At 38.9% G+C, this 25275-nt stretch overlaps 4 protein-coding genes, 1 long non-coding RNA gene and 1 pseudogene across 5 annotated transcripts; 5 read left to right on the top strand and 1 right to left on the bottom strand.

The window, feature by feature from the left end:
- The first annotated feature begins 964 nt into the window (after window positions 1-964).
- Window positions 965-1885, top strand: LOC114148908 (olfactory receptor 6M1-like). Its single transcript, XM_028024415.1, has one exon. It carries the CDS (start codon window positions 965-967, stop codon window positions 1883-1885), a length of 921 nt encoding a protein of 306 aa, XP_027880216.1.
- Window positions 1886-3287: 1402 nt separating this feature from the next.
- On the top strand, window positions 3288-4229 carry LOC114148907 (olfactory receptor 6N2-like). The gene has a single exon (XM_028024414.1). It carries the CDS (start codon window positions 3288-3290, stop codon window positions 4227-4229), a length of 942 nt encoding a protein of 313 aa, XP_027880215.1.
- Window positions 4230-7691: 3462 nt separating this feature from the next.
- On the top strand, window positions 7692-8652 carry LOC114148640 (olfactory receptor 6N2-like; annotated as a pseudogene).
- A 1944-nt stretch (window positions 8653-10596) lies between these two features.
- On the top strand, window positions 10597-11705 carry LOC114148575 (olfactory receptor 2AT4-like). The gene has a single exon (XM_028023947.1). It carries the CDS (start codon window positions 10662-10664, stop codon window positions 11613-11615), a length of 954 nt encoding a protein of 317 aa, XP_027879748.1. The 5' UTR covers window positions 10597-10661; the 3' UTR covers window positions 11616-11705.
- A 1715-nt stretch (window positions 11706-13420) lies between these two features.
- LOC114147726 (olfactory receptor 2T2-like) lies at window positions 13421-15595 on the top strand. Its single transcript, XM_028022302.1, has one exon. It carries the CDS (start codon window positions 13469-13471, stop codon window positions 14429-14431), a length of 963 nt encoding a protein of 320 aa, XP_027878103.1. The 5' UTR covers window positions 13421-13468; the 3' UTR covers window positions 14432-15595.
- Window positions 15596-20626: 5031 nt separating this feature from the next.
- On the bottom strand, window positions 20627-21226 carry LOC114147732 (uncharacterized). Its single transcript, XR_003596121.1, has 2 exons — window positions 20966-21226; window positions 20627-20825 (listed from the first exon to the last, which is right to left on the bottom strand). It is a non-coding gene; the product is annotated as an uncharacterized LOC114147732 (long non-coding RNA).
- Window positions 21227-25275: the final 4049 nt, after the last annotated feature.

The following is a 25275-nucleotide window of genomic DNA, read 5'->3' as shown; positions in this document are numbered from 1 at the left end:
ATAGAGGTAGAAAATAAAATGTAATATAAAAAAAAACTTTCAAACTGGCCCTATTCCCCTCTCCAACGCACACACACCTGGAGGATGTAGATGGAAATTGGCCTTCGTCCTCAGGATGGGACAACATGCGTAGAGACACATTTGTGGGTGAGGACGAGGACAGTTCCTGTCCCTCAGGCTCCAAGTCCGCTGCTGAAGATACATGTTCAGCTGAGGAAGAGGATGGCTCCTCATCCTGGCCTGTGCCAGCTGGTGCACAAAATATCTCAGACTTGACCCTGAATTAGCATCAGAATACCAAACATAAAAACTCTGGTGCACCATGAATCAGTTGTGTCATCAAACATTCATAATTCTAACCCTCATGTTATCGGCTAGAGAGGGAAGTCTGGGTGTCTCTGCTAACCCCATGGACGGACGGACTCCTATAAAATAGTTGTATTCTTTCTGATCTTTAGAGAGATGCTTGACCTGTTTAGTGTGGAGTAGTAGGAGAGGAATTCATATTTACAGGTAATTATTTACACTTTCAGCATAATTTACACATCAGATAATTAATTGTATTTGTAGAATACTGTGGTTTGTTTATTGCTGCCATTGAGCATGTACAGTTATAGACTGCGTCTTCGTAACAATCACTCTGTCTTCTTTATCGTACTTTGTGTGAAATGCAATATTTGCAATACCACCGTGTGTCTGAATGGTTGTGTAATGATACTGTATGATACAACAGAAAGAACAGTGGGATCTTCAGAGATTACAACCTTCAGAGGGGAGGGGAAGGTCTTATAAAAAACAATCACTCAGCAGACTCTCTACAGTTTTGTACATTCTGCTGATCATAACACACTAAATTCGACTGCAGGTAATGACATGTATTGAGAATGGTAAAACTATAATGTGATGAAACTGTTTAAACTGAATTTACCTGTCTGGAGAATTTCAGTCGGCTGTAGAAAATATCATGGAAGACCAGATCAACATTTCCTACATAACTCTGTCTGGGTATGTAGATCTGAACAAATACAGATATTTTTACTTCTTCATTGTACTCACTGTGTACATCTTAACAGTCTGCAGCAATGCTACTATTTTGTATCTCATCTGGATTCACAAAAACCTCCATGAGCCGATGTACATCTTCATCGCAGCTTTGCTGTTTAACGGTCTTCTTTACAGCACCAACATTTACCCAAAGCTTTTGATTGACTTCTTATCTGAAAAACCGATCATATCGTATTCAGCTTGTCTTTTGCAGTTTTTTATGTTTTACTCTTTTGGTTTTGCAGAGTTCCTCCTGCTAGCAGCCATGGCCTTCGACAGATATGTGGCGATATGTAAACCTATGAGATACAGAAAAATTATGAGAAAAAGTCATGTGAATGTTTTCCTGGTTCTAGCCTGGTCTCTACCTGCTTGTTATCTTGCAGTGCTAGCTATCCTTAGTTCTAAAGCTACATTGTGTAAATTGAACTTGGAAGGAATATTTTGCAACAACACTATTTACTCCCTTCAGTGTGTGAGATCAACAACAATCACTGCACTGGGGATTGTAGCTTTATTACATGTTGTAGTGCTTCCTATGCTCTTCACAAGCTTCACGTACGCAAACATATTTAGAATATCTTACCGCAGCTCTAAGCAATCCAGGAAAACAACAGTAGAGACCTGCGTGCCTCACCTGCTGGTTCTGACCAGCTACTTCTGTTTGATGACGTACGATGTGGTTATAGCCCGAGTGCAGTCCGATTTCCCCAAAATCGCACGATTCATAATGATGATGCAGATATCTCTGTATCACCCTTTGTTGAACCCGTTCATATACGGTTTCAAAATGAGGGAAATTAACAAACATCTGAGGAGATTGTTCAGCTCACTGATTTAGTGATTTTTTTATTTTATTTTATTTTATTTTGAGCATTTCGATTGCGACGCGACCGATCGTTACTGCGCAGCAGCAGCAACAGGACGGAATCGTGTCGTCACATGAGGACAACAACTTTGCTTCCCAACTCCAAGTCATCGTGACAAGACAACCAAGTCTTGAATGTCCACTGAAACCAGCAGGAGTGCTTGTGGATTGTTGGAGCAGTTCATTCACTGGACTGTTTAAAACATAACCTGCCTAAACCAGCGTCTCGTTTGACCCGAGCTCCATTTACCTGTTTTTTTGTAATTACAGAGTTTCACTGCGTTCCACTTAGGGAACACAGTTTGGTGTCTTTCCTGATGATTGTGTGTGATGCTGTGTTATTGAAAATAAATACTCTAAGGGAAGATATGTTTGGGAGAGATTAATCATGCAAATGTCTGATTATTTGACTGGTTGATAGCCAGTAAGAAAATAAATTTTTAAAAAAAAGCTCAAGTCTAGACTGGACTTTCTTTTCTTAATGGGACATTTCCTCATGATCAGTAAAGAAAAAAACTTGATTATGCTACATTTTTAAATATCTTTGACTGTGGTGACTGTATGTTAGCTGCTTTCTCTGCACATATGTGACCTTTGTGACCTCATACATGCGTTTGTTGTACGGTGTACTTCAAAAACTGGATGAGACACCTGTAGATAACTTTGTGAAAACTTATACTTAATAAACTGCTTTCCTATTTAAACATGCTTTTTTAAAACTTTCAAACACTTGCTGGGATTACAAGCTGGCTTCTCTCTGCTGCGCTGCTGGAAACACTCCAACCTGACTTTGTTGCACAGATTCTGACCGAAATTGAGGGAAATAAAGTCTTAATCATATTCTATTAGTGTAAAATGATATTTTATTTCAAAGTCTGTTCTGGGATTGTACGACTCAGAAGCTGTAAAGACAAACTGTCTTAAGTAAAGATCATATTCTGCTCATTTTTATAACCAGCATTCGTTTAATTTCAACTTTATGTTGAACTTAAAGCCTTGATCGTCTCATCTAAGCTTTGCTATGAAGATGTATTTGTCAAAAGTCTGAACCAGGAAGTTAGAAGCAGTAAAAAATAACTTTCCCAAACACACATGTACATAAAACTCCTTGATGGTGTCTGATGACGTCGTGATGGATAACTACGCCCAGAGCAGGGTTCAGACATCATCTTGGTGATCTCCACGCTTCAGAGGGGAGGGCAGGATCCGATCAAATAAAACATTCAACAGACTCGGATACGTATTCATAGCTTCTGCTGGTCACAGCAAAATCGACTGGAGATAATTACTTGTACTGTGAATCGGACGTTGATCAAACTGTGTTATATTTGAATTGAACCTGTCTGGAGAATTTCAGTCGGCTGTAGAAAATATCATGGAAGACCAGATCAACATTTCCTACATAACTCTGTCTGGGTATGTAGATCTGAACAAATACAGATATTTTTACTTCTTCACTGTACTCACTGTGTACATCTTAACAGTCTGCAGCAATGCTACTATTTTGTATCTCATCTGGATTCACAAAAACCTCCATGAGCCGATGTACATCTTCATCGCAGCTTTGCTGTTTAACGGTCTTCTTTACAGCACCAACATTTACCCAAAGCTTTTGATTGACTTCTTATCTGAAAAACCGATCATATCGTATTCAGCTTGTCTTTTGCAGTTTTTTATGTTTTACTCTTTTGGTTGCTCAGAGTTCCTCCTGCTAGCAGCCATGGCCTTCGACAGATATGTGGCGATATGTAAACCTATGAGATACAGAAATATAATGAAAACAAGCACCGTTAGTATTTTCCTGGTTCTAGCTTGGTCTCTACCTGCTTGTTATTTTGCAGTGCAAATAACACTGAGCGCTAAAGCTAAGTTATGTAAATTGAACTTGGAAGGAATATTTTGCAACAACACTATTTACTCCCTTCAGTGTGTGAGATCAACAACAATCACTGCAGTGGGGATTGTAGCTTTATTACATGTTGTAGTGCTTCCTATGCTCTTCACAAGCTTCACGTACGCAAACATATTTAGAATATCTTACCGCAGCTCTAAGCAATCCAGGAAAACAACAGTAGAGACCTGCGTGCCTCACCTGCTGGTTCTGACCAGCTACTTCTGTTTGATGACGTACGATGTGGTTATAGCCCGAGTGCAGTCCGATTTCCCCAAAATCGCACGATTCATAATGACGATGCAGATATCTCTGTATCACCCTTTGTTGAACCCGTTCATATACGGTTTCAAAATGAGGGAAATTAACAAACATCTGAGGAGATTGTTCAGCTCAGCCAAAAAGGTGCCAGCAGTAATTCAGTGATTTTATTTTGTAACTGCTCTCAAATCCCTTTCTTGTGTCTCATTTGGTTTTCAAAGTGTCACGATGACTAAAATGATTCTGGATTCCATTAAAACCACATTTGTTGTTTCAACTATTTGACTGCAAGCAATCAAAATTGTATTACTGCACGTAATACAACATGAAAAAGTTATTTCATCATTACTCCAGTACAAGACTGACCATATTGGGTATCCACCTACGCCTGAAAATTATTTTTATGCTATATATTTAAAATATCCTTAATAAGGGTGAAATTATGTACATGTGCGCTGCTTGCTTCCTCCTCACTTCATTGTTGAGATTCTGCTTGGCTTCTTTAGTGTTTATAGACACATTTGTTGTACTGTGAAGTTTAGAATCTGAAGGAAACAACAACATGGGCAAATAATTTTGTTTAAACGTTTACTTAATAAACTGCTTTCATATTTAAGTATGCGTTTAGTTCTTTCAAACACTTGCTGTGTTTTCAAGTTGGCTTCTCTTTGGTGGTGGAAACACTCAAAAATTGACTTTGTTACACAGACCTCATTCTGACCAAGATTTGGAGAAAAGTAGTCTTAATCATTCCATTCTTACACTGAAAAAAATGAACTTCGGGGGTTATTACATTAACAAAAGAATATCATGTACTTTTCACACAATAATTTTATGTTTGAAACGAAAACGTGATACAATCATGTTGCATAAGCAAGAAATTCAACAACTTAACGTTTATGAAATTTAATCATGTTGAGATAACATGATTCATTATAGTCAGATTGATCTCCCTGCGAGGAGGGTCTAGTGAGATCAGGGGATCACGCCAGATTATGGAAGATCACGCCACATAACTGTCTGTGCCTGGGAAAACTTCAAAGCGGTTTTAGTTACACATTAAACTATAGATATTTGTTTTTCTCTGCAGATCACTATTGGCATTTAAGAACTGCACTGTAACAAATTTCTGTAAAAACTACAGCATGAAAATACAGTAAGGCGGCTGGGTTTTGAAAATACAGTTCATTTGTACCTTTTCTAATTGTTGAGTGTTCGTTTTACCCTTTCAGCCCGTCCTGTCTTAAAACACTTAATGTAATGTATCTTAAAAACATGTCTTTGAATTAACGTAATTAAATTATAGAAAGGATTTCCGCGCGATTAAATAGCTTTCTTTCAGCATGAAGCATGTTTGTTGAGCTAACTTAATATTCATGAGTTGGATCAACTTAATTAACATAAGTTGGTTTCTTGGGCGTGCTGTGGTGGCGCGGTGGGTTACCACGCCCCACGTTTGGAGGCTTTAGTCCTAGACGCGGATGTCGCTGGTTCGACTCCCGGTCCCAGAGACCTTTGTCAAATGTCCTGCCCTCTTTCCTGCCTACTGTCACAAAAAAATACGAGCCACTAGCGCCGCAAAAACTCTTTGGAGAAAAAAATTGGAAAAAAGAAAAAGTTGGTTTCAACTAATGCAATTTTCTAAATTTGCATTAATCTTAATCAAGTAAAATAAATTATTTGGTCCAAACCATTGCAAATTAGTTGGGCTGGCTCTTTTAAATTACATTGGGTCCAACTATAGTAAATGAGTTGAATCAACCATAATAAATTAAATGGAGCCAACTCATTCCATTTAAATTAGAAAAACCATAAAATAATAAATTGAGCCAACACATTTGCTTTCAATAGGAATAACAGAATCATATGGTGCTGAAATAAAGCAAAGTAATCAGGTGGAAATCCTGTCCATAATTTTTTTATGTTCATCCAAAGAGTTATTCTTTTCAATGTATCAAGAGGGAAATAATCTTTTATTTTGGAGGCTGTACTCCTGGGACTGTGAAAATACACTGACTGTGAAACAGTTGTGACAAACTGTTTTAATTTAATGCTGACAACATAATGTAAGTAAAGATCTTACGCTGCTCATTTAGAACCAGCGTTCCTTCATGATCAGCTAGCTTCATGTCAAACCTCTTTCAAGAGAATATGGCCGTCTGCTGTTATTGTCAGTCAACTTGGAGAACCAGGTTTCTGTGAAGCAGCTCAAAACAGTTCTGAGTCTATCTGTGTAAGGATCCAAGCATGAAATTCTAAGACTTTACTTTCCATTGACTGAAGGTTTGCAAACAGTATGAGCAGGATATGCAGGTACAACAATTACTGTAGTGATTCGTCCCATATCTCTAACTCTAACCCTAGAGTTAGGTACATAGGATGAAAACCAGAAGGATCACTTGCTCATTTGTTTGGTACAATTTGACCTTTGATTGTGAGAGTTGTAGTATTTTGTTTGCTTTGGCGAGTATGCTGAGTTTGCCGCATGGCCACGCCCCCTAAACATGGTCAAAAACTCACGGTTTTGATAACTTTTAATCCCCCATTCAATGACTGCATACTGAAGGAAGATGAAGCTGATAGTTCAAAATCCAAAGGAGGAGTTTGTTCAAGTTTGAGTTGTGTAAATGTGAAAAATGGGCCAAACTTGCACTTTGACCCAAAATGGCTAGCTCAACGTATATTTTACAACATACCTCCAAGAAACTTTTTATTTCGCTCTACATGGCCACGCCCACTTTCAATTCCATTAAATATATTTAATTTTCACATGGAGGACAATTTTGTGCAAAGTTTGTTGAGTTCTTGAACATGTTTAGGCCACCAAACTTTACATTTTCATGGAGAAGAGAACAATTAATTCTAATATTACAATAGTGGATTTTCACAAAACCACTGATTTTTATGGACACATGAAATTAAATTTATTGAACCATTTTTGAGTATTGAGAAACAGTTACCTTCTTCAAATCTAAGTGGTTGAAAGATAATTAGAAAGAAACAACAAGGACAAAGTTTCTTTAAAGATTTTTCACAAGTTCCAGATTGAGGCATTTTAGGTTGTATAATTAATACAGAAAGTTTATTTTTATCTACTTTTAGTTGTACAGGATGAAATATGTGATTTGAGGCGACTACTAGGATTCCATTTTCCATTTTAAAAAAAAAACGTTCTACATTATTTTTATTCTTGGTTATTTTTTTGAGATGGCCACAGTTATTCATATTTTTAGCACTATTTATTGAATACGATATAGATTTTATTATAATTGCGAAATTACTATGTACATTTCAATGTACATAATTTCTTATGCACATTGACAATGTAGTTTAGCCACTGCTTTGTAACACTGAGTTTGTCTTCTTTCTCTTACTTTGTGTGAAATGCAGTCTTTACTGCAACACTGCACCAGTTTGTGTAATGGTACGGGTCTTCAGAGATTTACACCTCTGAAGTGGAGAGGGAGGATCTAATAAAAGAAGCATTCAGCAGGACTCAGACTACAATTTTGTAACCTCTGCTGGTCATAATACACCAAGTTTGATAGCAGGTAATGACACATGTCAGGTTTGAACTGAATTTGTCTGTCTGAAGACTTTTAGTCGGCTGTAAAAATATATATATGTATGTATATATTTATCTATATTATGGATGACAAGATCAACATTTCCTACATAACTCTGTCTGGGTATGTAGATCTGAACAAATACAGATATTTTTACTTCTTCATTGTACTCACTGTGTACATCTTAACAGTCTGCAGCAATGCTACTATTTTGTATCTCATCTGGATTCACAAAAACCTCCATGAGCCGATGTACATCTTTATCGCAGCTTTGCTGTTTAACGGTCTTCTTTACAGCACCAACATTTACCCAAAGCTTTTGATTGACTTCTTATCTGAAAAACCGATCATATCGTATTCAGCTTGTCTTTTGCAGTTTTTTATGTTTTACTCTTTCGGCGGCTCAGAGTTCCTCCTGCTAGCAGCCATGGCCTTCGACAGATACATGGCGATATGTAAACCTCTGAGATACAGAAATATAATGAAAAGAAGCACGGTTAGTATTTTCCTGATCACAGCTTTGTTTGTGGCTCTTTTTTATCCTGTAGTGCTAGCAATGCTGAGCTATCAAGCTAAATTATGTACATTTAACTTGGAAGGAATATTTTGCAACAACACTATTTACGCCCTTCAGTGCGTGAGATCAACAACACTCGCTGTGTTTGGGATTGTAGCTTTTTCAAATGTTGTAGTGCTTCCTATGCTCTTCACAAGCTTCACGTACGCAAACATATTTAGAATATCTTACCGCAGCTCTAAGCAATCCAGGAAAACAACAGTAGAGACCTGCGTGCCTCACCTGCTGGTTCTGACCAGCTACTTCTGTTTGATGACGTACGATGTGGTTATAGCCCGAGTGCAGTCCGATTTCCCCAAAATCGCACGATTCATAATGACGATGCAGATATCTCTGTATCACCCTTTGTTGAACCCGTTCATATACGGTTTCAAAATGAGGGAAATTAACAAACGTTTGAAGAAGTTATTTTTGCAGCGCCGCCAAAAAAACCAGTCAGCAGTAATTTGCTGACATGTTTGCCCTCTGATCATTTTACTGCTTCTCAGTTCGACGTTCAAAATGTAATTGTGTTCATTTAGATGCGTCTTGGATTCTTTGAAGCTGTATTTACTGTCAGTGATTAAATAATCCAATGTTAATGGAATGGACTAATTGTTTCTGTGGTGAAAATAGTTTTCAACACAGCAGCTAACAGAGTAAATGTTTGGGTTTCCCATCAGACTGTCACTTGTGCATACAGCATCATGCTACACGTGACAAATCGGTTAGTAATTTGAAAGTAACAGCAGTGGACTCATATTGTGAACATTAAAATAAAAATTTTAATAGGCAGAGGAAAAGACATGTCAGGTAAACTATGTTCATATTTCATAATTGTTGGATTTTTTTTCTTTTTTAGTTCTGTAACTGAATTCACTAATTAAACACATTAGATAGATTCCTTTTACACACACTCACAAATTATTTTATCATCAAAAGTGTTTATAACTGGTTGTTTTTTTCCAAAAAGTACTTTTAATCTGACAAATGAGTCTCATTGGGAAGCATGTTGTAATTTTGACAGTGTGACAGGATGCTAAGTAACAAACCATGAAAAGTTTTTAAAAAATAAACAAACACTAGAGGAAGCAAAACTTCTGTTTAATGAGTTTAAAGACTTCTTTCACCAAAGTGGAAGATAAACATTTTCCCTGTAATAATGTTGACTGATGTTTTATTTTCTGTCAGTAGACGGCATTTATGGTTACATTTGTTTTGTGTTTTTTTGTAACACTGGGCCTTCCGGGCCAAAGCTCTTTGAGAAAGAAGCGACTTTCTAGTTAAATAAACTTTGAATCAACAAGAAAAAATAAAACGTTTCCTGTTGTGATGCATCGAACCTGGTGGATTTACACTTTGTCTCACGTCTGACTGAAACCAACATGTTTCTGATGAAGAGACACGCCAGCGCTGAACCAGGCCTAGTAGAACCTGCTTGGTGGGACACAATGTGTTTGGTTATTTCTTTTGTTGCCGTTTGTTTTTTTTGCTGGATGCACATTAAGGTGAAGACGACATGCAGTGAAGTCAGGAATGACACATTTTCAAGGTGAAATGTGAGACAGAAGTTGGTAGGGCCCACAAATTGTAAGAGTAGCACTACTTCAACAAATTACTACTGAAGTAAAAGTTGATAGTAGCCAAAGGCCAACTTACATGACTAACATTTTTTTTTCCAAATCAGTTTCTTTCAATATAAAACGAATGAAACTTCAACCAGAGCCTGCAGGTTCTGGTCAGGAGTACCAGAGCCTGCAGATCACCAGTGTATCTGGTGAACTTGGTTGGTTAAAACAAGTTTTTTCTGCGTTCAGTGAAGTTACACACGGTGGGTAAAGCATCCAGAAGTCTTACTGAAGTAAGAGCAGCGATGCGTCGTAATAAAATTACTCAACAATCAGAGTCGGCCTGAAGCGCAACGAAATTTGTTTCAGCGAGAAAGACGAAGAAAAGACAAACAGCACAACACCTGGGTAGATGGTGCTGTTTCATTAGAATAGACAACGTCAGGGTGGATTGAGGAAGTAAACGTAAAAAGGACAATAAAAGAGTAAAAATACTCCTCAAAGTACATGTTTTTCCAAAATGTTACTCAGTCAGTGTGGCTCGTTTCTAGCCTGGAAAACACATAATACTTCCCCATTCAGGTGCTCTGATGTGTCCTCATGTAGAAACTGAGGGAAGTAAAACCCAACAAATTCTGATGATGATTGAGAAAACGATATGGTTAAAATCCGAGTGGAGCAGAACTCCAGCCACCGGCTCTGAGGCCTCCGGGCTCCAACCTGCTGTCATGTGATCTGTAAACACTTTAATGAAACCCACAGAGAGGGACGAAGTCAGATAAAAACTCCTGCACTCGCTCCGGTCTCGTTCCTTCAGGTGAGCCCACCCAAGCTCACTCCTGTGTTCATGTCAGTTGTTTTCACAAATTGCTGTTTTTTTTGTTTTTAACTTTAAAATCCAGCTGTTATGGATGCTGCGGCTGGTAAGCTAAACGCTACGTACATAACCTTCGGCGGGCATGTAGAGCTGCGCAGGTACAGGTTCCTGTACTTCGCCGTCATGTTCGTCGTCTACGTTCTGATCATCTGCAGCAACTCCGCCATCTTGGGCCTCATCTGGGTCCAGAAGAGCCTCCACCAGCCCATGTACGTCTTCATCGCGGCCCTGCTCTTCAACTCGCTCCTCTTCAGCGCCGCCATCTACCCGAAGCTCCTGGCGGACTTCCTGTCCGACGAGCAGACCACGTCTCTGTCTCAGTGCAGCCTGCAGAGCTTCGCCTACTACTCCCTGTGCGGCGCCGAGTTCCTGCTGCTGTCGGCCATGGCGTACGACAGGTACGTGTCCATATGCAGGCCCCTGCAGTACGGGGCCACCATGAGGAAGCCCACCGTGGCCGTCCTGCTGGCTCTGGCGTGGCTTCTGCCCGCCTGTCAGCTCGTGCCGTCGCTCTTCATCAGCAGGGGCTACCGGCTGTGCCACTCGACTCTAAACGGGATCTTCTGCAACAACGCCATCTCCCAGCTCTTCTGCATGGACTCCAGGGCGCCGTACATCACGTACGGCGCGTTCATCGCGCTGAACACGATCGTTTTGCCCTTGGCCTTCATCCTGTTCACCTACACAAAAATACTGATCATCTCCTTAAGAGGCTCCGGAGACACGAGGAGGAAGGCGGCGAAGACCTGCTCCCCTCACCTGCTGGTCCTGGTCAGCTTCTCCTGCCTGTGTTCGTACGACGTCGTGGCGGCCCGGCTGGAGGTCGACCTGGACAGAACGGCGCGCTTCGTCATGACTCTGCAGGTGGTGTTGTATCACCCCCTCTTCAACCCCATCATCTACGGCTTGAAGATGGGAGAAATCCGCAGGCACCTCGGAAAGGTTTTCTCTCGCGACAAACGCGGGGTGAACGTAACATGTTAAGACTTTAACGATGCTCTACAGTTCTAATGTTTAAAATGTGACGCTTTTTCTTTAAGTCAACCTTTAGTGTAATTACTGCCGTGACTGTTGTGTTTATTGTATTGGAGAATACAGCAGAAACATATTCTGTCCCTCTAATAATGTAATAGCTGCCAAAGACGGGGACGTATTATTCTTATTTTATTTATTTTCAGTTTCAGTGGTTTCTGACTTTTGATTTGGTGAAGAAAAATAAGCCCTAGGTCATGTACTGTATGTTTTGCTAAAAAAAAAAAAAAAAAAAAGTGTGTATTTTGAATCCATGTTCATCCTTTTTAATAAAGTCAGTCGGTGATGAAGAGGTGTCATCGTTTCAACCCAAGTGTACAGAACATGCAGCTCAAGACACAATAATGAAATGCACAGGAGTAATAATCAGGTAAAAGAGTTTTGGCCAGTCTTTCCTTATTACTATTATCTCCCATGAAATCACAGTTTGTGCTTAGCAAATCAGAATATGAGGATTATTTGTCCGATTAAAACCTTTTGAAACTTGACAACCTTCAACCAGGTGTGAAACATCATTTTCCTTAAGCCCACGTCTGTATTAAGATTCTCTTCTTTTTTTCCCCATTGGTCTGATGTTAAGTTTAAATGTCATGTTTTCATGAAAGTTGCACTAAGTAACTTTTTTTTTTGTACACATTTGTTGACACTGTGAGAAATATAATTTGTGACAAGAATCGAGCTCCTCTGCCTTCTAACTGGAAACAACCAATCACTTCGTTTTCTTTTTTCCAGTGGCCTTTATTTGAAAGTTGTTTGACAGGAAACAGCGTAATGAGAGAAGGGGGAAGACATGTGACAAATGTCGCCAGGCCGGGAATCGAACCTGCGACCACCTCCACGAGGACGGAGGCCTCAATATGTGGCTTTGCCCCTGCGCCACCAATCACTTATTTTATTTACCTTTTCACTGTTTCTGTACATATTCTGTCTTGTTCAGTTATGTAAAAGGAAAAAAAAATCTCCTAGGAGGTGAACTGTGTGTATTTCTTCATCTGAACACAGTACTTCTTTCGGGCTTGTGCTTCTTCCTAAGAAAAGGGTCCTGACACGACACTCGGGGACTAAAATAATCCGAATACATACTCGCTAACCAAGGATTGATCTCCATGGCAACCATTCAGAAAAGGCCTGGGGGTGCTGAAGGTGTGTCTCCTCGGCTTTTGTAGTTGCAGCTACACCTAGGAGTTGCAGTTTGCAAGCCGCTGAGCTTCTGGCTCACATGGCACTCATCCCCCATTCAGCTCCTTCAGACTAGCCAGCAGCAATTAGCAAACATCTGGTGGAACTGAGTATCTGCTGAGCTCGTTATAGGAGCTGTTCCTCAGAACGATGCTGGTAAAAACGTTGTCAAAGGGATAATAGAGGAGCCATGTTGCGATGACTTCCTGAAGATGGAGTTTCTGAAAGAGACAGAGGCCCAATTTGAAGGCATTAAATTAGGAAGTAGGGTTTTAAGTCACATTTGATATATAAAGCATTTTTATAACACCTGAAGTTAATATAGTTCCTATAAAAATGAGTCTAGATGGCTGGAAAACACGTAATACTTTTAATTAGTTTCTGACATGTAAGAAGCAAATAGTGATGAAATTTTCACGCCCAAGTTCTCAGGCCTTAATGAACCCGAGTTCCTGTCAGACGTAAACACGTTAATGAGGTCCAGTCAAAAACTTTGACTGGACTCGGACAGCTCATTTTGAGGCGAGAACGCCCGAACAGGCGCGTCATAATATCCGTTAACAGGAACTGCATTTCTGTGAGGCGGCCCTTTTGGATTCCTGCCGTTGCTTTGTTGAACTTTTACAATGGATCAAACGAACGATGAACCGAACGTAACATATATTACTTTTGGCGGCCATGTTGAATTGCAGAAATACCGCTTCCTGTACTTTGTGATGACATCCGGCGTGTACGTCCTCATACTCTGCAGCAACTCGACCATCCTGTGCCTCATCTGGATCCGGAAGAGCCTCCACCAGCCCATGTACGTCTTCATCGCGGCTCTGCTCCTCAACTCGCTCCTCCTCAGCACCAACGTCTACCCGAAGCTCCTCATCGACCTCTTATCCGACCTGCAGGTTACATCTTATTTGGCGTGCAGAATTCAGGCCCTGATTTATTACTCTTTGTGCGGTTCTGAGTTCCTCCTCTTGGCGGCCATGGCTTATGACCGCTACGTCTCCATCTGTAAACCGCTGCGATATCACACCGTCATGAGGAAAAGGACAGTGACCGCCCTGCTGGTTCTGGCGTGGCTCCTGCCATCCTGTCAGCTCGTGCCGTCGCTTATTCTAGGCGACGGTTTCAAACTCTGCAGATACACGCTGAATGGGATTTTTTGCAACAACGCCGTCACCAAGCTTTCCTGCATGACCTCGGCAGGGCCCTACATTATATATGGCGTGTTCCTTTTAGTTAATACCATATTCGTCCCCTTGGCGTTCATCCTTTTCACCTACTGTAAAATACTCATCATATCCTACAGAAGGGGCCCGGACGTCAGGAGAAGGGCCGTGCAGACCTGCGCGCCGCACCTGCTGGTCCTCGCTAGTTTTTCGTGTTTGTGTTCGTACGACGTCATCGTGGCCCGACTGGAAGTCGACTTGCCCAAAGCAGCGCGCTCCGTCATGACTTTGCAGGTGGTTCTGTACCAGCCCCTGTTTAATCCAATAATCTACGGCCTGAAGATGAAGGAAATCCACAAACACCTGAAGAGGCTTTTCAGCCGCAGCAGAGTCTGCGCTTCTGTTGCGCTGATCGATAACTGATAGTTCAGTTCAGGCTACGATATAAATAAATATCGTAGATGTCTTAAAATAGACGACAGACCCAGATCCGGTCTCACTAGTGTAATGACCAAGTTATTTATTGTTGAACTGATTCTTATATTTTGTTAGTGTAATAAGGTTTGTAAGAGTCAACATTAAACTAGGTCTTGTCATATTCTTTTACTGTAAATCATTAATATATCTTATATTTTTTTTGTATTCTTATAGTAAGAATTAATTCTATTAGACTGAGTCATGATATTCATTTAAATTCGTATTGCATTTTGTTCCACTATGCTACACAGTTAAGACAATGTGACATTTCATAGCTTGGTTTTCATAAGTTCCTTTCTTACGTGAAAACGTCTTCTAATGGGGACGTTTATTGTTTGCCTGTGTTTTGAAAAGTTTCCTCTTTTTTTCTTAAAGACTTGATGAAAAAATATCTCTGCGCGTCTTTGCTCATTCGTGACAACCGCCGGTTTAAAGTTGCTTTTGAGCCACAAGGGGAACATTGACCAACATATTTGCTGTGTGTTGATGATTTGTGAAGACGGCTTGTTGCTGGTTTCTCAATCAGTGACTGCATGTTGTTTTTTATGACCTTTTATTTCTGTGTTTTTATGCTGCCTTGCTGCTGAAATGTGCTTTACGAATAAACCTGATTGATTTTTGGATTGATTGATTGATTGATTGATTGATTGATTGATTGATTGATTGATTAACTTGCATGTACTGTGACCTCTGGTTAAACTAATATACTTCCTGTTGGCAGATGTTATTAACTGGAGTCACACATTCATATTTATTCATAGATTATTGGTAAGTTCAAGAAATGTTTGTAAAATGAACAGACCTTAAATTATACTACAAGCTGCAATGATGCGGTAAAATCAGTGTTACTAACGTCGGCGTTCAGTGGTCATAATGTTATGCCTGAACATTCCAGTTGCCACAGTTAATGTACTGTATAATGTGCTTTTTTCAGAAACACATAGATCTTCCCAATTAATCAATAAAAACATGTTACTTGCAAGAATATTTGTTAGTTTTCACCAGAAGGATTTATGTCAAACTTCAACATTTTAAAGCCGTTTATGATGAAGTTATCATTTTCACATATAAGCATAAGTAAACGAAGGTGATGCAGAACGTTATGTCCTATATCTTGTCCCATATCAACGAAATTGAGAACAGATTGTCAAAAAGAATCACTAAAATTTCATAATAAGCTGATCATTTACAATTCATAAGGTAAAATGAATCAAACTGCATCTGATTCATTTCAGTGCAGACACATAAATATTACAAAGTGGATTCTATGTGAAAAGGAAAATGTGGAAATCATTGCAAATCTCTAGAGCAGCGGTCCCCAACCTTTGTATTACTGCAGACCGGTCAAGACTTGGGAGGAGGACTTTATTCAGCTGATTTTAACGCTGTACAAAAGCTGCTGGAAAAGACAAGTGTTTGGTTGTTGATTTACAATCCAGAAACCATGTGCTGCATTCTTGTTGGTTGTGCAGGAGGCTCTACTTCTGCTTTTCAAAGCTGTACAGCTGTGTAATTGCGCATCAGATTGCGGCCATTTTACAATGCGAGTGTAAACGTGATGGGGACGTAGCTAGCGGCAGCTTAGTTGCATTTAAAGTAACAAGAAGTCTTAAAACGGCTCGTTCTAAAAGCTCAAAATAGGCCGAACTGATTAAACTTAAATGACCCGAAGAAGCAGCACAGGAGCTTTTTAACGATAGAAACTCCCCCCAAAATTTAAGATAAAACAATATAAGGCCATTTTGGGAAATTAAGCACCATTTTTAATTTGAGCTGAGGTGAAAACCTGCTGAGAGGCAGGAGAGGAATCTGCCATGAAGAGGAAAACACGGTGGAAAGTCAGGTAAGCTAACTAGGCTATTATGGGTTTCACCTTCCTGTCGGAAGCAGTCTGTTAGTTTCTTTACCGACAACATAGTGTTTTTATGTATTTTTTTATAAAGAACTACCAAAGTAGTTTGAAAGTGAACTGAGCCAAGTGCTAATTCTTCACCGTTCATGCTCGGCTCTGGAGAACTCGAACAACTCTAAGTTTGTTTGTTTTCACTCCATGAACTATTAGAACTAAAACCAGAACCGGCTGCGAGCTGAAAAATAGAGCAGAAAATGTCCAAACAGCAAAGAAGCAGGCAAAGAAACCAGAGGCATATGGACCGCTCCGGCCTATTGTCGCTGACGTCACATAGAGCCGCCATCTTAGAGCGGCCCGCTCCACTCGGTGCTGTTAGTGAAGTATCAGCGCATTTAATTCATCATAAATCGCTAAATACTTAACAGATTTTCACGCCTTTTTGCTGGAAACCTTAACTAAACAGCTATCATAGCTATTAAGTTTTTTAAACAATAAAAAAACCACCGACTCCAAAGAACTTTTAAAAATTATTCGTTGCTCCGTTCCATACTTCCATCCTCACTTCCGACGTCTGTCATGGCTCCTCGAATGATTAAGTGACACAGTTGCAAAGGGTCAATTTTTTGGGTCATGTGGAACTGATCTGAGCGTTTCCATAGAAACGAGCAGAATCGAGACATTGCCTCAGAACTACTGTGACCTCATTGTAGCTATGACCTCACCTGTGATGTGGTCAAACGATCAAAGAACTTCTGAGGTTATGAGGGCTTGTATTTCAAATCATCAGTTCATATTCAGCCAGATCTTCGAACTTCAACACTGTTTCTACCAAAGATTTTCATCATGAACAGGATTTTAGTTGGCGTGTTTTTTCCCCTGGGTTTTGGACTTGGATATTTGGTTAGCACCAAAATGCAGAAGGCTTTTGACAAGATCTTTCCTGGGAGCGATACAGACGAAAGTGTCTCTAAGGACGAGAGCACCGAGTCTGCATACGATGATTTTGATGCGTTCCTTTTTGAACCTTCTTCCACTGTGGAGGTTCCTTGCGAGCCTTCCTCGCCACAGAAGCAAACTTCTCCGGCTGGAGAAGCTTGCTTCTTCCAACATGATGATATCAATGCGTTCCTTTTTGAACCTTCCCCAGTTGGGGAAGTTTTAGAGGAGCCTTCCTCGCCACAGAAGCAAGCTTCTCCGGCTGGAGAAGTTTGCTTCTCCCAATATGGTGATTTTGATGCCATCCCTTTTGAACCTTCCCCGGTTGGGGAAGTTTTAGAGGAGCCTTCCTCACCAGAGATCCAAGCTTCCCCGGCTGGGGAAGCTTGCTTCTCTGAGCACAATGATCTTTGTGCTTTTCCTTTTGGTCCTTCACCGGCTGGTAAGGACCCCGAAGTTGAGTCTGAAGGCTCAACATTTTCTCTGACGAAGATGGCAGAAGAAGACTGGACCCATAAAGAGAGCGCTGTCCAGACCACAGAGATAAGGAACGATTTTTCCAATCTTCCCTCTGAGAAAAAAACAGTTGAGTCTGGAAATTCAAGTGCTGTCTTGTCAAACGCAGCAATATATTGGTGCCATGCGGCAGTTGATACCTGGATCGAAGACGCTATCCAGGAAACTGTCCGAGGGAAGGATTCCTCCAATCTTCCCTCGGAGAAAGAGACAGTTGAGTCTGAGAACTCAAGTGCTGGTTTGACCAAGGCAACACAAACCGATGGGACACAGGCCACCATTGATAGCTGGATCCAGGTACCGACTGCTGCCCAGACCACTGACATAGGAAAGGATTCCTCCTATCTTCCCTCAGGAGAGACAGTCGAGTCTGGAAAGTCAAGTTTCGCTTTCACGAGTGAAGAACTAGAAGAAGAGAGCACTTTCCAGACCATAGTGGTACAACTTCTGTTACTGTTGTTTTTTGTTTTTAGTTTCTTGTGCATTTCATTTTTATTACGGTTTTGTTTTTACTTTAGTATTTTTTTCTTTGGTTTATTGTTTCTGTACACTGTTTATAAACTTGCTTCTTTTTTCAGTTCAGTTTCAGAAATATTTTAATGAGAATGACTACAATTGATATTTTTTTAAATTGTTACCCCGCTATAAAAATCCCAGTTTTAGAAAATCCTATGTGTTGATGAACTGGACTAAATTGTTCAAAATGGGTAAAACAGCAGTAAGTGTGAATCAAAAGATGAACTGCAGTGTAAAGATTGGAAGGTTATTGAAAGGCAGAACCCTGTGAAAATAAAAACTTCTGAACAAATGGATAGTAAATTATGGGTTAATATGAGTAAATCATTTATATAGAATTGGGAACTGGAACATTAGATGAGTATGTGAATTATTTCCCTCCATGCTGAGAAGGTAGTAAACATTAAAAAAAAGCTTCAGCAGGAATATTTTATAAAAAGGAGGTTTTAGAGGGAGAAGAGGAAATCTAAGATCAAATAATTCAGGGTGTTGTGGAAAAGAAGGACATTTGGCCAGAAACTGTCCTGAGAAACAAAACGCCTGAGTATAATTAGAATCAGCTCTGAGTGAACCAGAGTCTGATAATGAGACATTGCATCCCAGATTAGATGAAGTGAATGAAATGGAAATTGATCAAACAAAGGAAGTTTTGCTAAATTTACACGATTTGCTATCAATGGTTAACATTAAGCCTGAAATAACTATTGGTTATTGGGAAAAAGATCTTTTTGTGTGACACTGGTGCATGAGGAGCTACTTGTAGAGAATCAACACTAAACTGTAATAAGACATGATTAAAAGCAACTACAGAAAGAAGAGAGTGTTGCAAATAAAATAAGAAATACATTTTAAAAAACAGGAGAGAGTGTTGCAAATGAAAATAAGCAGGAGGAAGCAACAAGTATGTTTATTTAGACTAGAGAACAATGAAGCACCAGGGAGGAGCTGCAACTCCTGCTCACAGCAGCTTGCAGCAGCTCAGCAGGGGAGAACAGGCAGAAGCTGCAGCGGTGCTGCAACTCCGACCCCCACCAGGTCCAACTGACCACCATATGAAGCCCCCTGGCAAAACACTAGAGCATGATAACAAAGTTACAACTTTAGAAGTAAAGCAACAGAAGACTCCCACATTTTAAAATGAGATGAAACTAAAACATATCTCATGATACAAGAGCCAAATGCTAATGAAGCAGCAGAAGAATTAGGAGTTTCTCTTGAAATCCTTATCAGCTCTTTTTCCTGCCCCTGCAAGAGGTGAGAGGAGGTTCATGAAGGGGGGAGTGGGTTTGTTTTGTGCTCCATCTGACAATAGAGAAAACTCAGGCTAGTGGAGTAACCTTAAACATAAACTGTGAAATCTAAAATCACAAAGGATCCAATGAACCTTTTTCCTAAGGAACATAGAAATAGGCTTTTTAAACCTTTGGGTTTTGCTTGGAAACAGGTTATAGGAAGTTGTAGAGAAGTTATTATCATCGCATAACGCAGGATTTTGATGTAGCTTTAGTTTCCTAAATTCAGGAAACAATTTCCTCCATAGAGTGGGTTGTTGAAGTAACAAATGATTGATGAGTAATGAAATAATATGGGAAGTTTGAAATGTTTCACAACTGCAAAGAAAATAATAATTTGGTATTATTATTATACCAGACTATAATAATAATAATAATAAAAATAATTAGTATTTTTATTAATAATAATTATTAATTCTAATAACTTGGTATAATAATAATTTGTTATTGAGTGGACATCCAGAGAGGTTGACAAGCAGTGTTAAGGTGCCAACCTGAACATTATCCAACTTAATACATCAATTTAGGCTTTGATGAGAAGAGAGCTGCTGGTTTGGTTCCACGGATCCAGAACTGGATCAATAAAACTTAGGAATGAACTCTTTAAAGGGTTCTTTCTCTTTAAAGGGTTCTTTCTCTTTAAAGGGTTCTTTCTCTTTAAAGGGTTCTTTCTCTTTAAAGGGTTCTTTCCCTTTAAAGGGTTCTTTGAAATGCAAAGTTAAGTGACATTTTAATATTTTAAGTTGCTTTAGTAGATGTAACTAAATTGATGAAAGTAAATGAAAGTAATATTTTCTAGACTAAAGTTTAGAACCTTTTAATCGTCTTTAATCTTCCCATCTCCTGAAACGACCGTGATTCTTGGTGACCAAAATGTGAAAACATGAATAGTTTGATTAAAAGTAGAACCAGTCAGATTAGAAAGAACACAGCTTTATTTGCTCTCAGTATGAACATCAGTTTAATCATAATTAAACGTATTGAGAAGCTAAAAACAACAGATCGTTAATGCACATCAACTCTGTAAGAACATCAGCCACATTTTTTTTTTTTTATTAGAAATGTTTCATCAGCACATCGGGCTCATGTGATCCCAGCTCCAGAAAGGTGAAGGTCTCTGGACATCCTGAAGGTCAAACACCGAGTGGCAGTCAGGAAGACGGACACTTGATGAGACATCCTGCAACTCAGAGGCTGCAGAAGCACCGCACTGATGGTTTACCAACATCTGGAAACACATCGGAATATATTAGGAATGGATTCTGACACTTAGGTTATGTGCAACATCCTGACTAAAATTAGCGCATGCATATTCGGCACTATTGCAGGTTTTATAGTAGTTTAATGCAAAAATCACCGTTAGCTCACCTGCACCGTCTGAGCCACCAGCTTTCCTCCCGCTGCAAGGCGGAGATCAGCTGTCCTCCTCCCACCGGCGTGTTTCTAAGCAACACAATCTTAAGACTGCCTTGTTTTTTGTAGATTTTTTAAAAAAAATTCTGAAGACTTCTTCTTCTCTTATGTTTTTGCCGTGGGGAGTCTGACAGAGCATTCTCTGCTTCACTGTGTTCACATGCAACAAACATTCCTCTTCCTCTGATCCAGAACTAACAAGCCGACCAGCAGAACCCAGAGAATATGAGGAGCAAGGACAGAGAATTATAAGGACCGAAGTTAACTTTTCCATCCAATTCAATGCAGATTGAAACACTCAGATTGAATTGTTGTTCACTTATTTTTCTTCATTCTGACTTCATATTGCTGCAACCAGACATGGGTTAAAAAGTGGGAGACCCAGGCTGAGTTACTTTATAAATGTGTCTTTTGCTTGATTTTTACATTTCATTTAACAGGCCAGCTACACAACAGCAGCTATAATTTAATGTGAAATAACCGGTTCGTTGTCATTTTATGAAAGTGTTTAGCGCTAGTTTGAAGCCGACTTCATGCATGTAAACACAGCCAGCATTGTTGCCATTTAGCTGCACGACAGGAAGAAATACAACGCTAACTCATCAGGATTATGTTTGATAGTGATCAAAGGCTGGTGCTGCTCTGTCATTGTTCCCCAGCGCTATGTGTTGTTCTGTCTTTGTTAACCTGGACTGCCTTCTCTGTGGGCAAAGACGGCTTCAGAATGAGCGAATGCCACAAAGTGTGTGTCGTGTGTGTGTGTTAGTTACGACTGACAATCTTCAACTGACTTTGTTCTCTCATTTCCTTAAGGCTTTTATAAACCTTCAGTTTGTATTTTTTACTCTAAAGCACTTAAGTTTTTTTTCTGTCCTTTGTGTTTGATACAATCTTGTTACTCTTAAGATTTATATTTATACAGATATACATATTTTTGGTATCTTCTTATCCTCTTTTGTCTTTTTTCCCCAAGTTTTGTGCTAATGTTGAAAAACCATGATCGCAGTATTCATGGATACATGTTGTAATATTGACTTTTTTTTTTTTTTTACATTCATGTATGAACTGAAAATTGTAAAACAAAAAATACTTTTAATGTCCTGGTGTGTAAAATGTATGTATAAATTAAATTAACCAACTTGAACACGAGTGGATTCATATGTGAAAGAAACATGACGCCGTAAAATTGTTTTAGATGTGCAAGTAAAAATGCTTAAATGAAATGAAGAAAGAAAAAAAAAAAGGTGTAGGCCAGCCTAGACGTATTCATTACCATGGAGGATCTGGTTATTATCGGCAACTTTTAGAAGAACCTTATGAGTTAAAGCAAGATTTAATATATTTATAAATATTTTCAAGCTGTTATATTGTTTTTTTTCAGATTATTATCTCAAATTAAGACTTGAAATATAAATTAAAGTTTATCCTGGAGAAAATGTTGGCTTTGTATTATTCAGTAATGCATCGGGTAACAATGTCCGCCGATTGGACCACTTCTGGATTTATAATGTGATAGTTCGTGTCTTAGAATGACTGCAAATAATTATCTGAGCATTACTATATATATTATCTGCTTCTGAAAGAACCTGCATAAATGTGGAAAGGGTTCCCTGCATTAATATTTGGGTCGAGGAGCGGTTGGCCAGTAGGTGGTAGCATACGGAGTGATGAACAAGACAACGCGATACTTGCGTTATCTGCGTTATTTGTAGTCCAATTTCTCTCACGCACCAGCGCGTGCGTTCGTCAATGGAAGTCATGGCAACGACGTTAGCGTCCTCGAGCCTATAAATGACGCCGACCTTCTGAGTTCTTTCCCCTTTGCGACGGGACTTTTGACAGAGACGCCTGAAGGAGCCTTTAAAGCCTCGGAAGGTTTGAGCTTGTCGAGAATCTGCTGTGCAAAACTTGCTGAAGAAGAACTTGCTGAAATTCGCACTTGCTGAAGAAACCCGTGGATACCAAACCTGCGAAAGACGTTTCCTGACCGGGAGAAGAAGCAGCAGGGTGACCAGCTGGAAGGTTCAAATCATTCTTCTACTATTTTTAATAAACCAAAGCAAGTTATTACTAAGATATTAGTGACTTGTTTAGTTTATTTTTGCGTTCGTGTGTGTGTGTTTTAAAGAAATACTGACTGCTGTAGAAAAAAAGACGAGTAGCATTCTTTGCTAGCATAGATCTAACTAACTAGTTAACTAATGAGCCTTTTTCTTTACTGAATTTCGCTGGAAATGTCGGGAATGTTAAACTGTGGTGTAATAATTTAAGAAATATATGCATTTTACTGAATTATAGTCAAATTAGTTCAATTAACTTCAAATTAATGAAAAAGTTGCTTGTTTTTTGACCGTTAGTTTTTGAAAAATGCCGTGGTAAACACTCAGTTTCCATGGATACGCAAAATGAAATGACTTAAATATTTAATATTTTTAAAAAAAAAACATTTTAAAAAATAGTGTTTACCCTTATAATAACCTATATTTGAATTGTTTAGTTTCATTATTTTTTCAAGATAGGGACATGTTGATGTGTTTTGGGTTTTTTTTAAATGCCCTGACAAACATACTTGGTTTCCATGGTAATGACATCAGACTAACGGTTTGTTAGGACGCTTTCCATAAAATTTCCATTCATGTCCGCGTTCACACACTGATGTTTATAAGCTAATGGATTGTAGCCACAGATGTTGTATGGTGCCAGCAATAAACTCCAGCTAAAGGTGAGAGAAGTGTCTTGCTCAAGGACACAACGACAGAGGCGGACCATTGCAGGGCAAACTCCTACCACTGTCGCCCCAGTAATAAGCATTGTAAGTGTGTGTGTTCGTTAATGATAGACCATTAATAGGCAATGAATGGTGTATAGTCGTAGTGATCATCAATCAAAGCTAATTTTCACAAACAAAATAATGATTTATTTGTGAAAATCATCTTTGATGACTTTGGATTCCAATTCTTGGTAAACTGGATGGTTCTTTGCCCTTTTTTTCTTTTTGATAAATGCCTACACAAACATATTTAGTTTCCATGGATACATTGGTGACATTATTTAAAATGACTTCAAGCAGCTTTGTGAAAAATGTGTTCTATGTAGTCTCCATGGATACATTGATTAAATAACAACACACAGCTTTATTCTTATAAAAAGTCATTAAAGAACAATCAGTGTGTGCCTGTTGATTTCACAAAGTAACTAAATTATTTAGTTTATTGTAATTACTCAAGACCAGAAAAACAGCCTTTTGTTCCATTGCATTTTAGTGACGTATCATTTTCAGAAGTCACTTGAATGTTAACAGTGAATGTTAAAATTTATTAGAAAAACAATCATCTCAGTTTCAGTTGGTCCAGTTGTGATTCATTTGTTAGTTAAAATCTTGGAGGGATTGCAGGGGTTTGACGTTGTTTATGTGGTTTAAAAAGTTATTTCTGGTTTTAGAAGATCCGTTTTGTTTTATTCAGATCTTTGGAATAAGTAGTCAGTGTCTGGTCCAGGTTTCAAAAAATGCCTCAATAACACATTTGGTCTCCTTGGATACGTTGCTTGAAATAAAACCTTAATACTTGAATATTAGAAAAGTTTTTAGATACATATTTGTCCTGTATTATTTCTAAGTAGTTTAGTTAATATTTACTAAACCATTATTGCTTAGTTTGCATTTTCTAAGAAAGAGGAGTTTTGAATAATTAGTTGTTTACGAAATGCTGTGTTGGTCCTTTGCATGTTTGGAGCTGTAATATATTTTCACGCTGATTACATTTTCAGAAAGAGTCAGCAATATTAATAGTGGTGATTGGAAAACATTTGACTTTAGTTTGAGAAAATTACTTTTAGTGAATCCATTTTGTTGCAGGGTTTTATTTTATTTTAAGAGTTTATGGCTAGGGATGAATTACCAATAAATCTAAATTTGATTTATTGTGTTTAATGATTGATTGGTACCAAGATGAAGCTGCAAGTTTGTTTGTCTGAGTGCTGATGGTTTATACGTGTTTGATCACTGAGTTTTAGAGTTTGTTCTGGTTTTTATGTAAAATTGTGTTTTTTGCTGGTTTTTTTGTGACTAAATATAAGCTTTATTTATTTTATCTCTTAATTCCCGTTCTTGTTGTATAATCACATCTGGCATAGCATTAATATCGCTAATTAAATATATTCAAGAAAAACAAACACATTCACAAAGCTGGGTTATTGTATTGTTGGTATTTCAGTGTTCCCTCTAAACATTGCTTTGGACTTTTGTGATTTTTTCAAGATACAGA

Source organism: Xiphophorus couchianus, chromosome 7 (assembly GCF_001444195.1).
Source record: "Xiphophorus couchianus chromosome 7, X_couchianus-1.0, whole genome shotgun sequence".
In the NCBI taxonomy this organism is placed as follows: domain Eukaryota; kingdom Metazoa; phylum Chordata; class Actinopteri; order Cyprinodontiformes; family Poeciliidae; genus Xiphophorus; species Xiphophorus couchianus.
The sequence above is the reverse complement of the archived record's forward strand: the minus strand, read 5'-3'. Positions and strand labels throughout refer to the sequence as shown.